Source organism: Oryza glaberrima, chromosome 8 (genome assembly GCF_000147395.1).
Source record: "Oryza glaberrima chromosome 8, OglaRS2, whole genome shotgun sequence".
Classification (NCBI taxonomy): domain Eukaryota; kingdom Viridiplantae; phylum Streptophyta; class Magnoliopsida; order Poales; family Poaceae; genus Oryza; species Oryza glaberrima.
The window spans coordinates 14,761,992-14,780,033 of NC_068333.1; the positions used below are offsets into that span (position 1 = coordinate 14,761,992).

At 43.2% G+C, this 18,042-nt stretch overlaps 1 protein-coding gene across 1 annotated transcript; it reads left to right on the plus strand.

Moving 5' to 3' along the window:
* The first annotated feature begins 6,233 nt into the window (after positions 1-6,233).
* Positions 6,234-7,920, plus strand: LOC127781667 (salt stress-induced protein-like). Its single transcript, XM_052308674.1, has 3 exons — positions 6,234-6,346; positions 7,072-7,302; positions 7,386-7,920. Exons 1-3 carry the CDS (start codon positions 6,344-6,346, stop codon positions 7,620-7,622), a joined length of 471 nt encoding a protein of 156 aa, XP_052164634.1. The 5' UTR covers positions 6,234-6,343; the 3' UTR covers positions 7,623-7,920.
* Positions 7,921-18,042: the final 10,122 nt, after the last annotated feature.

Here is an 18,042-nt window from a genome sequence, read left to right on the forward strand (position 1 = left end):
TGCTAGCTTATCTGGGAGATGCATCGGTACGGGTATAGTGTTTGCTTATGTAATTACTCTATGTCATGATGATGATATTAGAGTAGTATCTAGTAGTTTAGGCGTGGTGTCTAGATTACGGGATATCATTATTTGGGGTTATATGCTACGGATAAGAGGTGGGCCGCTGATGGTGACAGCTCAGTACGGGTATTCCACCGCGCGTGTATATAGAACTAAGTTAATTTCCTGGGGAGAGTACTCCTCCGTATTTAGCCCCGGTTGTATGGTCATGACGAGCTGTCGTAAGGAACTCGACAGTCAGGGGTGACTTCTCGAAGTACCAGGAGGGCATCGGATAGAGGGTATTAGCTAGTATGTCAGGTAACTAGGATGTATGTATGTATACTAGAAGTATAGGAATATATTCTCTTTCTCTTTTCTCCCCACTTAGCTTAGATAATTTAGTATGAGAATGAGTAGCTTCCTGCTTGTGTGCCACTCTACCCTTGGATTATCTTAATTCCTGCTTAGACTATAATTATTACAAGTAACATATAAATTATTAGTCAGGTTCTCTCTACTATGATCTTTCCACGGGATTAAATAAATACGATACCCTTGGAATACTCTCGGGTGAAATGCTACAGGTATATCCATGCGCTTGCGGATGAACTCTGTAACCAGAATATACCAGGAGTATTTCTGCACCATTGCTGGGAATTATTTTTCTAGTAATGTCATTAAGAAATACCAACAATCCGATAGAGTGACAGTAATATTGTTCACAAAATTCACATATCTCATCCGATTTTATTAACTATAACACAAATATACAAATTTTGTGAACAATGTTACTAACACTTTGTCGGATGAAGAAATGACAAAAATAAAAGTCATAGATCTTGATGAGTTATACAACTTTGTTGTTAATGACTTTTTTAGTTGAAATCAGTTAGTATTTGAAAATGTTGTTTGAAATTGTCATATTTTCAACTTCAAATTCAAACTGTGCATAAAAAAGTTATATAGAAAAATGACCAAAATAAAAGTTATAGATGTTGATGAGTTATACAACTTTTTTATTGATGACTTTTTTAGTTGAAATCATTTAGTATTTGAAAATGTTGTTTTGAAGTTGTCATATTTTTAAATTCAAATTCAAACTATTCAAAAAAAATTTATATAGAAAAATGACCAAAATAAAAGTTGTAAATCTTGACAAGTTATACAACTTTGTTGTTGACAACTTCTCTATTTGAAATCATTTAGAATTTGAAAATGTTATTTGAAGTTGTTATATTTTCAAATTCAAATTCAAACTGTTCAAAAAAAAAGTTATATAGAAAAATGACCAAAATAAAAATTGTAAATCTAGATATGTTATACAACTTTGTTGTTGAGAATTTTTCCATTTGAAATCATTTACTACCTGAAAACTATTTTGACTAATAAAATGAATTATTATACAACAGATAATTATTTTGCTATAGGTCAACTGGTCAACACATAAATATAAACATTTCATATGAAAAATAGAAAAATACTCATCGGTGACGGGCGTTAGTTAAAGCTCGATAGAGATTAAGTCATCTCAATTGGGCATTAGTATAGAGCTCATCACGAATGAGTCACCTGTGACGGGCCTAGTTGTTATCTCAATCGGGGCTCAAGTTGGTAGCCATCATGGATGATGGTTATTGTCATACCCCGAAGTTCTTTCCCAAGCCTAAATTGGAGTTTTAAATGATCTCAAGAAAATACTAGTGTAAAGCAAGAGTAAACCTTAATAAATTAATGCAAATAATAATCGGAATTGGCATGTGGAATTTTTCTTGAGTTCTACATGTCGGAATTCGCTAACAAGATTTTTAGTGGAATTTTCAGAGCCCTCGAAATAATTTTAACCAATTAAAATTGAGCACGTGCAATCTTAAATCACAGGGAAAATCTTTTCCTCCTTTTCTTTTTCTTTTCCCTCCTTTTCCTCTTCTTGGGCCGTCGGCCCAGTCCACCCCGCCGCCGCGCGTGCCCTCCTCCTTATGGGCCGGCCCAAGCCGCCCCTCCCCTCTCTCCCCGGGACGCCGACAGGTGGGCCCCACCTGTCGAGGTCGTCCCCTTCCTCCGGCCGCCCGCCCCACGTTGCCACCACCGTCGAAACCGCCACCGCGCCCACGTCCCGCCCCTTCCGAGCCACGTCGGCCACGCCCCGGTCGTGCGCCGCGCCTCCCGCACCCTCTTCCACCCCTCTCGCCCGCGCCCGCACCCGAGATGGCCGGGATTCGAATTTCGAATCCCCGCCTCTCTCTCCAGCTCCACCTCCCTCACGTCGGACGGCGAATACCGCCCCTACCGGCCACGTCCGAGTTCCCCCTTCCCAATTTAAGCTCCAACGCCACCCCTCTCTCTTTTTCCCCATCTCGCCGAAATCTCCCGAGCTCTCCATCGCTCCTGCGCCGTGCACCCATCCGCCGCCGCCGCTAGCCGCCGCTAGACCCGCCGCCGCGCCGCGCCGTCGCCGTCGTCGGGTTCGCAAGGTCAAGGGCCACCCCGTCTGCCCCTCCTCCATCGAGGTCCGTCGCCGGAGCCCGCATCCCCTCGCACTCCGGTGAGCACCACCTCCACCGCCGCCTTCGGCCATGGTTTCCGATCGCCGTGGTTCATCTCCCTCCCTCTAATCTCTCTCTTTTCCTCTCTTAGGGCCTCCCGGAGCTCGTCCGCCCGCCGCCGTTGTCCTCCCGTGGCTCGCCGTCGCCGTTCGCCGTCGTCCTCCTCCACGCCGGCCACTCTCGGTGAGGCATCCCTCCTCCTCTATTCCCCTCCCTCTCCCTCCTAGCCGCGCCGGGTCGAGCCGCTGCCCCGGTCGTGCGCCGCCGCCTTTGCGCCGCCGTCTCCCGCCGCCGGTTGCTGTTGCCGGCAACGCGCGCGCGCGCCGCCGCCCTTGCCATGGCTGGCCGGCCGGGTTTGTGCCAAGCTGAGCCGAGCCAGGCCGCCGCCGCACCGTCCGATCGGCCCCGGGCCGATCCGGGCCATCGATCCTGTGGACCGGCGGTGGACCACCCGCGTGGTCCCGGTCCACGGTAGACCGATCACCCCGTGCACCACCGACATGCGGGTCCCGCCTGTCGGCGCCGACGCCCCCCTGATGACGTCAGCCCTGGGATTTATTGCGCAATAAATGATTTAAGGACTTTTTGTTATAGTAATAAACACAGTGAATCTTCTAAAATTCATAACTAATTCATCCGTGCTCCGTTTAAGCCCATTCAAGTCTCAGTAAATCAAGAAAAATGTGTAGAATCCATTAAAAATGGTTTTGTTCTCTGTTTCAGTAGTCTTATAGCCTGCTTGCATTGTTTGCCTTGTATGTCGCTTAGATTCCGGTTCTTCCGACGCTCCGGTGTACTTTGAGATAGTCGCCGAGGTTCCTCCAGCAGCAGAGCATGGCAAGTCATGCCTGTCACTTGAACATGTTGATCCTATATTGCAAATGCTCTATTGTTTTTCTTCAAATACTACATTGTTTTATAATGTTACAATGGGATGTTTACCTATCGTTACAGCCATGCTATTTCGTACCATGTTCCTTTGTTAGCTTGGGATATAAAATCACTAGAGATTGGACTAGGGATTGCTTAGCCATGTTTAGTTCAACTAGCACACAATGAGGGAGATCCTATTAATGTTTAGACTGTAGGTTCTAATGGTAATGTTGGATTAGTACCACCGCTTTGGTGTTGATTAACTAAAATGAATCACATGGTGGGCTGTGGGTGCATGGTTTTGCTAGTCGCACCCATGGCAATTAAGGACCGGTTCGCGGGAAACCCTGGAAGAATTCATCGTACTTACCACAAGCCAGCGTAGGCAACGGCTAGGCTTGTAGTGTAGCTTTCCTCTAGCTGACGCATCCAGGCAAGAGTGGGCGTGATGGAGCGGGGCCGGCCCTGCGGCGGCCTCTGTCGCTTCCGGATTCACTTAGGCACGAGAGGGGACTGCCCGCTGCCTTGCGAGGAGTGGGGGTGAAACCTGAGGTGTGGTGTGCTTGGTTAGAGGGGGTTACGCGAAGGGTCCTGTCATGGCCTCTTTCCGGTATGTCGTGGTGGCATGTCGGCGCACAATAACGTGTCGTGGGGCTGTGTCTTGTGGGTACAGTTGTACACATCTGATCAGAGTAAAACTATTCGAATAGTCGTGCCCGCGGTTATGGGCGGTCAACCAGATTCACCGTGATTAGTTTCACCCTAGTGTAGTCTAATGAAATTGGATAGTTTAGGTGGATGGTTGGGCCTGTTGCAACGTGGGATAGCGTTGGACAGTGGATGATTAATATTGATTAATTAGTACAACTGTTTACTTCTTTCATTTTCTGTTTATAAATGCTCGCTTTATGCAAATGAACCACTCTAGCTCCCCTTGATAATTCCCTGCATCATACCCCTATTCCGGTATGACTTGCTGAGTACAGTGGGTAGTACTCAGTCTTGCTCTATTTTCCCCAACACCAGAGTACAAGTATGTGTCAGATGGTGGTTTCTCCGAGGAGTAGGCTTTGTCCGTGCCGTCGAGGATGCCTGTGGAGTGGTGTTCTGCTGCAGATCAAGTCAAGGCTTAGCTCCAGTTATCTTTCATTTTTCCGCTGTATTTATATAAGACTTTTATGATATTTGTAAGACGTGGATCTGAATGTCAACATTGTCGTTTGTGTACCCCGGCCGGTCCTGGACGGGGATTTTAATGCACATTCTGCTTGGAATTCTATTCGGGAATTTCTGGGCGTGACAGTTATACATGCTGGGCGCCAACTTGAGGCCCGATTGAGATATGGAATGTTATCTCAATTGAGCCTAAACTACGGCCCTCATCCGTGACGGGTCTGAGTTTTATACGCATCTACCATGTCTGTATAACCATATCTCAATCGGATGTTTTTTCGGCTCGATTGAGATGATTTTCCTATGACGGCCTGCTAATTTGAGATATATTACAGGTTGTCACAGATGGAAGGCTCTTTAGTAGTGATGCCTATTGGTTTATCGGCGTAGAGATTTAAATTGGACATACATGTGGATGATTATATACGTCTTGGTCTGTTTTTTCTGTCCTACATAATTGTATGGTGTGAACACAAGTGACCCCGCCGTGTGTACAGCTCACGCTTTGTTGGCTTTATGGCTTGAAACACAGGAACTCTACAGCTCTAGGAAAATAAAACTACTCTCTCTTTAGGTTTCAGATTATAAGATGTTAAAGATTATAAGATGTTAAACTATTTTAAGTTTGACTAAGTTTATAGTAAAAAATAATAACATTCTTAACCCTAGATAAATTTATTATAAAATATATCCAATTATCGATTTAATGAAACTAATTTGGTATTATAAATATTACTATATTTATCTATAAACCTAATCAAATTTAAAGCAGTTTGAGTTTAACCAATATTAAAACGTGTTATAGCCTAAAACGAAGGGAGTAGTTGTTATGGTCACCGGTGTTCATATCAGACACACTGGTAACTCTAAAATCTGATATACTTTTTTCACGGACTGCTGTTAGATGTTAGGATAATTGTATAGTGCGCGTGTGATATGAACATTGATGACCCTAACATCTAATTTTCCTCGAGCTGTAGAATTGATGTATTTCAAACCATAAGGCCCATATCAACGATATATTGGTGGGGTCACATGGGTGTACATACTATACAATTATATGTAGGACCAACATTTCTGACCATGACGTAAACAATTATCCAGAGGTATGTCCAATTGAAATCTCGACGCCAACACACCACAAGCCATGTATATATGGGTCACTAGTGTTCATACTATACAATTGTCCTGGACCATGATGTATACAATTTTTCGGAGGTATATCCATTTTAAATCTTGTGGCCTATAAACTATGTCTAACATTTTTTGTTGGAGGGAGTACTAAGATACCACCTCTATTTTTTAATAGATGACACCGTTGACTTTTTCTCACATGTTTGACCATTCGTCTTATTCAAAATATTTACGTAATTATAATTTATTTTATTATGAGTTGTTTTATCACTCATAATATTTTAAGTGTGATTTATATCTTATACATTTGCATAAAATTTTTAAATAAAACGAATGGTCAAATATGTGAGAAAAAGTCAACGGTGTTATCTATTAAAAAACGGAGGGAGTATAATACTAACGTTGTATACGGACAAATTAACAAGGCTGCCCGGAGGACCTATGTATCATGCGAACTAGCTCTAAAAGACTATAAATAGGGGTGCAACCATTTTCATAGCCAACAACATTGAGAGGCAGCAGCGAAGCATCCATCAATAGCAGGCAATTCACCAATTCATAACAATCTTCCATCAATGGTAGGCACTTTATGCTAATTTCTATTCACAAGTACATTGGCATATAAACATATGTGTACTCTAGATCGATAAATGCCATTGCTAATTTTACCCCTCAGCTCCAATTTACTTATTGTTCAGGCATTAATTTAATATTGTTTTTTTTCTTTGAAAATATTTATTGTTCTCGTATTCCAAAGCTTTTTAAAGGTGTCTTTTCCTTCATAACTGATGTAGCTATACTAGTACTACTCACTTAATCTCAAAATATAAGACACAATCATAATTTCTCATAATGCAAGGCGCCTATGCTTGTATATATTAACTAGCATCCCTTCCTCCTTTAAATTCGTTTTGTTTTAAATCCTCTACTATCGAACCCACCAATCATATTACTCATATGCATTGAGTAAATGATCTAACCGAGGAGGTGAAAAAATTATTCATCAGTTAATGTGTTAGTGGTGGTTCTCTTATCCTGTGGGATAGAGGGAGTGCTGGTCTTTACAAAGAATTTAAATTCTTACTTTAGGAAGCATGATTAAGATGTAATTAGCAAGGGTAGAAATGTAATTTCTCATACCTTCTAATTTCATGTGAAATTTGCTAGCTAGAACGATAAACAAATTGAATCGGATGGAGTAGTACGTAGTTAATATAACGGGGACACACACACATATATATATATATATATATACACATTAATTTACCCATATGCCCATATGTAAGTAAATGCGTACATGCAGAATACCGTGGCTGCCGTTGGTACGTTCGGTGGTACTGTAGACACATTAAGGGAAATCACCGAGGCACCACCCAAGAGACTTGCTAGCATCACTGTTTATGTCACCCAGAACGATGGTGGCAATGCAAGAAGAGTCCGTGCTATATCCTTCACCTACTTTGACGCCGATGGCAAGGATCACAAGGTCGGTCCATGGGGTTGTGAAATCACTGACGAGGTCACCCCTAACCAGGTATGTACAATGGATATATATTTGATACACCGAAAGTATATATGTATATGATAATTTTTTCTCTCTTATCATTACTTCATTAGGTCAATATTAAGGGCAATGAACGCGTGATCGAGATCTCCGGCACTGCTGATGGGAATATCAAGTCTCTAAACATCAGCACTAATTACGGGATCACGTACCCTTTCGGAGATAAAAATGTTGGGAAGGAGTTCAGGATACCAGTGCATAACTCTGCCATCGTTGGCTTCTTTGCCCTTACTTCTGGAATTGGGCTTAACGCCGTGGGCGCATACGTGATTCCGGAAAATAAACACTGATATATCAAGACGGTGGGCCTCAGACACGTACCTTGCTCTCGCCGACCCAGATAAATATATATATATATATATATATATATATATATATATATATATGTTTCATAAAACAAATAAAGCTAGGGCCCATTATTTATCAGATCTCAACCATCACTGATAGATGTATGGATCGCCCTCGCTGTATATATATGCGTGTGCTTCTCGTTTTATATATGTGCTTGTACTTGTTGTTTCTACATGCCTACTGTCCTAAAGGGCTTTGAGATATGAATAAAGGGCCTGGTGACTTAATTTGTCTGTCTACAACTTTATACTTGATCACATTTAATTTTCATTGAAAATCACCATTCTAAATACATAGGTACTTTATTGTAAAGGTTTGGAGAGGTAAAGTTAAAATTAATAACACCATCCCCGATTTACCTAGTGAAGAAGCGTTTTGGAGTTGGCATAGTAACGACGCTATGACGGGACAAAGAGATTGGATTTGAATCGTATATACATCGATCAGGTTTGCATATTCTTTTCAGCTAGTTTATTTTTCACCGGTCAAAAAGATTCAAAAATGTTAATATTCATTTTCCCATGTGGTTATCTTGAGGTGCAACCGTGTACATATTAGATATCAACTAAAATATTAAATCTTATTTTATGTGTTTTTGCACCTAAAAGATTCGGAATGGTCAAAATTCATTTACACATACGGTCTTATTAGATCACCCAACTTCTGTAAATGCATTTTCAGATGCGCTTGTTTACCTGTGCATAAAAGTTTAACATTTCCACATGCCGTTGCTTACGGGCACTTCACTCAAAGTGCATATCGAAATATTTTTTAGCTACCTAGGAAAATGATTTTACTATTTTAGCCACATGTAAAAAATGATATTTTTGTAGTATTGAATTGTTGGAACTGGGTATCCATAGCTAGAGCAATGGACATACAGGGAGTTTAAACTAGTCAATTTTTTTTTTGTATTCTAGGATAAAATTAGATGGTTAAGCCATGTACTTTCGCTTACAAACTCTAGATCTAACGTGGAGCAGGATCTGGATATTCTGCCAAATAGAACCTATGTACGACGGCATGCTCTTGCCTGTCGAGTTGACCCATGTTTATTCTTTTTGTCACTGGTAAAATATCTATGCGCAGCGACAGGTGAATTAAACGATTCCATCATCCGTCTCATCATACATTGTAATGAGTAAGTTTAGATTGATTAGCTTTCAATTTTCAATATCAACACACCGGCCACCATAAATTTTGAAGACGATCGATACAGTGTGGACGGTGAATTCAGTGATTTGAGGGTGGCAGCCACGATAAGATCGATCTCCAGTGAAAAAAAGGGAGGAGATACCATGTGGAGGCACCCTGAAAAGATAGGATTCAATTACGTCTGTACATACGATAAGATGTTGATGTAATCACATACTCCCTCCGTATTGGATATCATGTTGATGTAGGAGTTTAGCATGTGCATACATATGTGTGTATGATCTTGATCATAGAGTATGAAAAGTATCTACACAAGTCACAAGAGTTTGACAAAGTTCAATGGAATAACAAGCAACCAAAATGTTATGGTTTAATCATGATAGCACATTCTCGGCTCTGGTAGGAATTTATATCAAATGAGGAACTTTCAATTTTATCATTTTGAAAAAACAAAACATCTAGAATTCAAGTCAAACTAGTATCAGGATCATAGCAACTCTTATTTACTATCTCATATCTCGCAACAACCTATACTTAGATCAGCAAGTGCAGCCCATTTATCTCAGGTTCCCAGATAATTGTTGGCTACTTATATTTAACCTTTGAGAGAGTATTTACCAAGAACCCATATATCCGAGATATAAAACAGAGAAACTATTCATCATTTCAACAAAGAGAACTAGCTTGACTTACCTAGCATGACTCAAACCTATCCTATCTTTTTGGTATTTTTATATTTTGCAAAGTTTTATGTTGTTTTCATTTTATAAGAAGCAATTGGAAAGCAAATATGCAATTGGAAAGGGAAATATGCAATGTGATACAAGTTACCTCAATTGGGGGGGGGGGCGATGTCTTCCCCCCCAAGCTTGGCTTTCACTCAGGGTCCTTGATAAGGATTGAACCCCTGAAAACGAAAGTACGCCTGAAGGTCATCGTGTTGTTGCTGCATCATGTTGTTGATGTTGGTGAACTGAGCATCAGCAGATTGTTGCCATTCTTTGCGTTTGAGCTATGTGTTCCATGTGGTTGTACTGTATCTCCCCCGTCTGCATATCAAGGGTGTCCATTCTCCTAGTGATTTCACCCAAGTCCCAGCGAGAGGAAGTCGAGCGCCATTCACTTGGAAATGGAGGCACACCACTTGATCTGGGAGGTTGATTGTCCCCGCATTGGATATCATGAGGCGCATGCCACCGGTCCTCACTGGTACTTGCCCAAGTCGAGACTCCGATGCTATGGCATGGAGCTTGGGTCTATCCGGGTGCATCCTCAGTTGGTGCCCAACCTGCCTCATACATCTGTACGGGTGTCGAGGATGATGAACTTTCTCGTTCGTTTCTTGACATGTTGCGTGTCTCCCTGTGTGTTCCACATCCACGAGATTCAGGGGAATGGTTAGTTCATGGCAGTTGTACAAATGATACCCCGCATTTGGCAACGGGATTTCATTTGTACAACCGGGGAAAAAGTATATCAAAGATCACTCTGCTCCATGTTTCAGAATATGCCCTTGCACTAGATAAGCCTCATCAATACGCAGACGAGCGGCTGAGATAAAAGCAATTTGGTTGCTAACGACTGTCAGGGTTATGGATACCACATACCTAATAGTAGTTGACTAAATCTTGGCAGGACCCACCACACACCATGTCTTATACGGGAACTGATTCCGGATATGGAGGGAGTTTCGGATAAGGAAAGACAACCAGAGCTCTACATGGAAACGGCAAGGACTACTCGGATTGTATCCATATTGGTTTCCCTAGTTCTACTTGGACAAGGGAACACCTATGGGTATAAATACAAGCCCCCCTAGAAGGAGAGGAGACACACACCCACCATGGGAGGATCAACACCCAACACAATCGACATAGAAGCCACAACATAGAAGCCTACATACGCCAAGACACGCCGCCGGATATCGACTTCAGGGATAAGCATGGCTAGTACCCTACGATGTCTCCAGATACTATCAGGAGAAACGATAGCGCTATCTCTGATCTCGCCGGGCACGGATTCGAGGAGGAAGGCTACCCTGTTATCGACTACGAGTCAGATCGTCAGACCGCCATGTCGACAACAGTTAGATAGGCTACCCCAAACATTGTACTAGTGTGATTATCATGAATAAGAGCAATACCGGCTTCGGCCAACAGGATGTAGGGTTATTACCTAACAATTCAGGGGCCCGAACCTATATAAAAATCCTTGTCTCCATCTCTTTTACCTTAGTCTCGCGTATACCCTAGCACCGATGATCCCCATACTATGCAAATACCAGAATTGCGACATCAAACGTCGACAACGACCCCTAGCCCTTTTGCTATCTGAGTAATCAGAGAAGTGCATTCAACAGGAGCAGAGAACTTTATACTTTCTAACCATTGCCTTATCATATATTTCACAGGAGCAATTTTGATTCTTCTAACCATGGCAAACATGATAATCAATTCATCTCCCCAAATGGGTCTTAGATCACCTCTAGGAAACAAAGTCATTTATACATGAGCCTAAGTGTAGGATTATGGATATCATTCGTTCTAGGTTTCTTGCAAATTGGAGCACCAGAAATATCTTCCCAAAACCTATTTTTCTCGAACCCAGAAATTCTTTTCTGGAGAACGATCTTATAGGAAAAAGCGAAAGCCAAGAAGTGTACTCAAGCCTTTCCATGTAAGTGTAAACTCTTCATGGAGAAAGCGAAAAGAAATACCATCTTCTATTTCTTTCAAAGTGCACAGAAATTGCAAAGTAAGCAAACGAGAACCAGGCTCATCTACCACAGCAAATCTCTGCCAACCAACAGCTTTCCAAATAGAACGAAATTTAACATCCATACCTATCTTTTTCAGCAACTCCGGTGAGTATTCTCGCGTGTGAGCATACTCCCGATCGCTCAGCATGTAGTAGGCTTGTCTCTCCCAATCACTGACAAGGTCGAGATCAGTGTCATTCAGGAGTCGTCGCGGAGCTTCGGTGTCTTCCATCGAGACATCGGCTGATTAACGAGTGCTAGACCCGTCGTGATGACTTGATGAAGAGCCGGACCCCTTGAACAGACGAGACAGTCGCCTCCTCATTCTGCACAATGAAGTAAGAACGGACTAACTCGGCGGGGATTAGAAATGACAAGAGTTTCACCCACCGGTTAGCTTCACCAAAGTAACTTGTATATATGCAATTAAGTGCTTGAATTTGAGGGAAACTATGAAAGCTTGAATGAATTTGAGAGCAAACTTTGGAGAGGGAATGGAATTGTGTTGAAATGTGGTGGAGTTCTGTCACGAATTCCTCGAATCTTCCGGCGTCTCGCCTAGTTGAGTCAGGATTTCGCTAGGGATTTGGATTGGAGATTAGGGAAAGGGATGAACTGAGGAGGGAAGAGTAGTTTAGTGGCATTTGATTTCTTTCATTTCTTCGATACTATATACAGACAAGGGATTCCCCTTAAATGGTCACATGCCATAGCACACACACCCACCTGACGCGTCCGCCGGCCCTGCACGGCACATCAGTTCACTCACACACCGGTACCTTGGCCCATAACTGGCCCATACAGACAAGCCTTGATGAACTACAGTTGTCATGACAATTTCCCTCCCCTTAAAGAGCGGCTTGTCCCCAAGCCGGTGCTTCAGGAAAGTGGTGACGCAGCTGATGAAGATTCTCCCATTTCGCAAGCTCATCAAGGAGACCAGTCCAACGCACCAGCACTTGAGATGCTGTAGTTCGTCCTCGTTTAACCAGTCGTCTGTTCAATATAGCTTCCAGCTGCGCGTCCTTTACACCATTAACACAAGCATCAGGTAAACTTGAACATACCTGAACTCCTGGTCGCACAGCCTATTTAAGCAACAATACATGAACAACTGGGTGCACCAAACTGCCCGCCGGCAAGTCCAGGCGATAAGCCACCATCCCAACCTTCTCCAGAATCTTGTACGGCCCAAAGAAGCAAAAACTCAACTTCTGACAAGCTCGATTGGCCACTGATAGTTGCACATAGGGCTGCAATTTGAGATAAACCATTTCCCCAACCGAAAACTGTCGTTCTTGGCGATGCTTGTTAGCCTGGCTTACCATCCGTTGTTGAGCCCGCAACAGTTTTTTTTTTTTGACCAGGTGAGCCTGCAACAGTTGTTGATGAATCAGTCCTTGCATCAATGATCTCTGCTCCAACCAAGTCTGCACATCCGGAACAGTACTCTGTCCAAGATCCACCACCCCAAAGTGCGTCGGCTTTCGAGCAAACAACACTTCATACGGTGACTTGCCCAATGCAGTATGAAAAGCGGTATTGTACCAATGCTGCGCTTGAGACAACCATTGGGACCATTTGTTTGGAGTTGCATGAACTGAACAGCACAAGAAGGTTTCTATACACTGATTCAGCCTCTCAGACTGTCCATCAGTTTGAGGATGGTATGAGGAACTCATATTAAGCTTCACATCAGCAAGTCTAAACAATTCTTGCCACAATGCACTAGTGAAGATTCTATCACGATCACTCACTATCAACTTAGGCATTCCAAAGATGTCATAAACATTAGTAATAAACGCTTTGGCCACCGTCAGAGCAGTGAATGGGTGAGAAAGAGGTATAAATTTGGCAAATTTAGAGAATTTTTCAATTACCACCAGGATTGTGTCAAACTTGCCTGACTTAGGAAGCCCCTCAATAAAATCCATGCACACTGTGTGCCAAGCTTGGAGGGGAACCGGTAGAGGTTATAACAACCCCGGAGTTCTTCCATGTTCCACTTTTGCTCTTTGACAGGTCTCGCATTGCTGCACAAACTGGTGGACATCCTTCCGTAGGCTTGACCAAGTGAACAGACTTATAATTCGTTGGTATGTTGCAGCCTAGCCTGAATGCCCCCCAATACCACTATCATGCAAAGCCAACATCACCGCCTGTTTAGCTGCAGCATGCTGTCCTAACCATATTTTGCCATTCAGTCGAATTATCCCATTCACCAAATTATATCCACCTTGTCCTTCTGGATGTAAGCTAAGTGCGGCTAGAAGCTTCTTAGTATCAGCATCCTGTTGGTACCCTTCCTGGATTATCTCCAACTACCTTGGAACACTGATAGAGACTGTCAACAACTCATCTGAGTTACTTCTCCTAGACAAGGCATCTGCAGCCCCATTGTCTGAACCCTTTTTGTACTTAATTTTATACTGCAACCCCATCAACTTGACAAAGGCCTTATGCTGCATGGTTCTTGTCAGTCTTTGCTCACGTAAATGACTTAAACTCTTATGGTCAGTTAGAATTAAAAACTCTGCGTGTTGGAGGTATGCCCTCCATTTTTCCACAGCTAACAGTATTGCCATACACTCCTTTTCATATGTTGACATCATCTGAGACCTTTTACTGAGTGCCTTGCTGATAAATGCAATTGGATGCCCAGCCTGCGTTAGTACAACCCCAATTCCTATGTCACTGGCATCTGTTTCAACCACAAATTGTTGAGAAAAATCTGGCAGAGCTAACACTGGGGCCTCCAACAATTTCGATTTCACTAACTCGAAGGCTTGTTGCTCTTTTGTTCCCCACTTGTAACTCACATCCTTCTTAAGTAAGGTGGTCAAATCTCTGGTAATCACCCCATATCCTTGGATAAATTTCCTATAATATCCAGTTAATCCCAGTAATCCTTTTAACTGTTTGATAGTTTTAGGAACAGGCCAATCTTGGACTGCTTTTATTTTTGATGGATCAGTTGCCACTCCAGAAGCTCCAATCACATGCCCAAGATATTCTAGATGTTGTTTGGCAAAAGAACACTTACTCCTTTTGACAAACAGTTGATGCCTTGCTAGAATCTCTAACACAATCCTCAGCTGACTAACATGTTCTTGTAGGGTTCGACTATAAATCAAGATGTCATCCACAAACACCAACACCCCTTTTCTGATCAAATGGGCAAAAATTGTGTTCATCAATCCTTGGAAGGTGGCTAGTGCATTTGTCAATCCGAAAGGCATCACTCTGAACTCATAGTGCCCTGCATGAGTTTTGAAGGCAGTTTTAAACTCATCACATTCTTCCAAGCTTATCTGATGGTATCCTGATCTGAGGTCAAGCTTTGTGAACCACTGGACTCCTGCCATTTCATCCAACAACTCTTCCACTACTGGCATGGGATATTTGTTCTTCACTGTTACTTCATTAAGTGCCCTGTAATCAATGCAAAACCTCCAAGACCCATCCTTCTTTTTGACTAAAGGACTGGTGAAGCAAATGGACTCACACTAGTCTGGATTATGCCTTGGTACAACATCTGAGCCACTTGTTTTTCTATTTCATCCTTTTGAGTTGGTGAATACCTATAGGGCTTCACATTCACTGGTTTAACATTTGCCAGCAAGGGAATTCTATGGTCAAACTGCATGTGAGGTGGCAACTCTGTTGGCTCTCTGAACAAATGTTCAAATTCTATTATCACCTCATTAATTTGGTTTGGGACATCCTCAGCTTCCACCAATTCCTCCCTCATTGCACAAAGTTGGACCACCTGTGACATAGCCCCATCTTTAAGCATCCCCTTTAGTTGCCGGCCTGTAACCTGCTCACAGGATTTTATTTCCTCCTTTACTCCTACCAAAGTAATCATTTTCCCCATTTGAGCAAACCTCAATTTCTTTCTCCTCCAATCTATCCACATTGGACTAAACTCCTCTAACCAATCCATTCCTAGGATCATGTCATACCCTCCTATTGGCAACACCTTCAGTCTATCCTGGAATGTACTACCTTGACACCACCATTCCACCTGAACACATTTATCACAAGTCATCTTTCCTCCATCTGCTATGGGTTACTGAAGTTGCAGGCATTCATTCTATGGGAAGCTGCAATTTGCTAACCAAACTCTCTGCAATAAAGTTACTAGAGCTCCCAGAATCTACCAGAATCAGTACCTCTTGATGCTGAATCATACCTTGCAGCCTAATAGTTTTCTTTCCCATTGTTCCAGCAGCTGCACACTTTGAAGGTACAAGCTCTTCTCCACTATCTTCTTCTTCTTCCTTCTGGATGTCAGCAGTTCCATCCTGTAACATCAATACTTCAAGCAACTCATCTAACACATGCAGTTGAATTGACTTTGGAGATTTGTGCCCAGGTCCCCATTTCTCCCCACACTTGAAGCATTCACCGCTTGCTCGCCTAGCAGCTTTGAGTGATTCATATCTGTCCTCCCACTTGGGTTTCTCCTCTCCTTTCTTGTTTTCCTCAGGATGTGCCCCCAATATTCCATTGGCAACATATGCTGGTTTAATGCCTCCTTTGAATCTTTCTTTCACAGTCACTTTCTGTTGGTCCTTGGATGCTGACAATTCTCCTAGCAACTTCTCCTGCGTTTTAGCCAAAGACAGAGCCGGATCAACAGTTCTAGGTTTATGCAATTTGATTGCTATTTTGACTTCAGGTTTCAGTCCCCCCACAAATTTGGTAACAAAGAAGGCTTCATCATAGCTTCTATTGTAAACTAACACCCTATGCATCAACTCCTCAAACTTAACATAATACTCATCCACACTCCCACACTGTTTTAGATTCTCCAACTCTTCTAGGTGTTGCTGATATTTATCCCTTCCAAATATCCCATTAACAGCTACCACCAGCTCAGCCCAAGTTTCCACAGGATGTAAGGCCTCATAGGTTTGCAGCCACAAGGCTGCATTCCCAATGAAATGCAAAGTAGCAAAGGATGACCAAGAGTTGTAGGGAACCTGATACATTTCAAAATACTTCTCAGAGTTGGTTTTCCAGAGTTTTGGGTTATCTCCATCAAACTTTGGGAAATCTGTCTTAGGCAGCCTAGGGCTGGCAGATCTAACACTAAAGCTGGATCCCCCTACTCCCTTCTCTGATGTTTCTCCCATCTCAAAACTAACAGGCGAATGGTGGAATTGGGGCTGACTCTTGACCAGGGTTCGCTCATTAGCCTTGAAAGCTTCGGATGCGTCACCCTGGTGAGTCGATTCGATGCCGTGCCCTACGGGCGCTTGTGCCGCCTGCAATGGTGTCGTTGGCGTCACCGCTTCCAGCTGCGTCACCCTGACCGCAATCCCGTCCACCGCCTTGTTCAGTTCCCGGATTCCCGAATCCACGCATGGGATCCATTTCTCCAGACCTTGAAGCGATCCGAGGATGTTGTTGATACTTGTTGTGAACTCCGCCACCGTCTCGCCCAACACCTCTGCTTCTTCTTCCGCTGCCCCCATCCTCTCGGTTAGGGTTGGATTTGCCTTCTTCCTCGCCAGTGCACACCAGAACCGAAGTGCTCTGATACCAGATTGTCACGAATTCCTCGAATCTTCTGGCGTCTCGCCTAGTTGAATCAGGATTTCGCTAGGGATTTGGATTGGAGATTGGGGAAAGGGATGAACTGAGGAGGGAAGAGTAATTTAGTGGCATTTGATTTCTTTCATTTCTTCGAAACCGTTTACAGACAAGGGATTCCCCTTAAATGGTCACATGCCACAGCACACACACCCACCTGACGCGTCCGCCGGCCCAGCACGGCACGTCAGTTCATTCACACACCCTTGGCCCATAACTGGCCGACACAGACAAGCCTTGATGAACTATAGTTGTCATGACAAGTTCCCTCTCCCGGCCGGTTGGCTTAAGTAGTGCACCCACAACGGTCAAACCGACCTGTAGAGCCCACTAGCCGTTGCCTCAAAAAGTGAGGCAGCCGACCGTTGCATGGCAGGTTCAGCCGAACTAGTGGATTCGGCCGAACCCCTGGTGGGCCCAACTGGCCCTACTTTCGTCCGTTGGATTCCAACTGTCAGTGTGGTCGTGACACAGTGAATTTTCGTTGAAAATTTTATTTTGGTTTGCTCTAAAAAAAATCATTTGAATAATTTCCTCAAAATTCAAAAATCCTAAATATAATTTTGAAATTCAAACATGTCATAATGCAAAAATTCAAATTGTTGGAAACAAATATGCGAATACGTACCAGTTTACCTGTTGGCGGAGGTCGCGTCGTTTTAGGTCCGATGTGCAAGACCGTACCTCCTTTCTGATTCAGTTCATGGATTTTCCACCCGTCTCCGGAGGTGATGGCTCTTTGAACCGTTTTAGAGAAGAATGCTCCTCCAGCTGCCGTGGCCAGGTGATCACGGGACATTGGGGTGAGTCCATTATAGAAATTCTGTAGAATCAGCCAGTCGTCC

Excerpts from the sequence above, each read along its gene's own strand:
- LOC127781667 (XM_052308674.1), top strand. Across the intron at positions 7,303-7,385 it reads ACGAGGTCACCCCTAACCAG|GTCAATATTAAGGGCAATGA; the intron begins GTATGTACAATG and ends TTACTTCATTAG.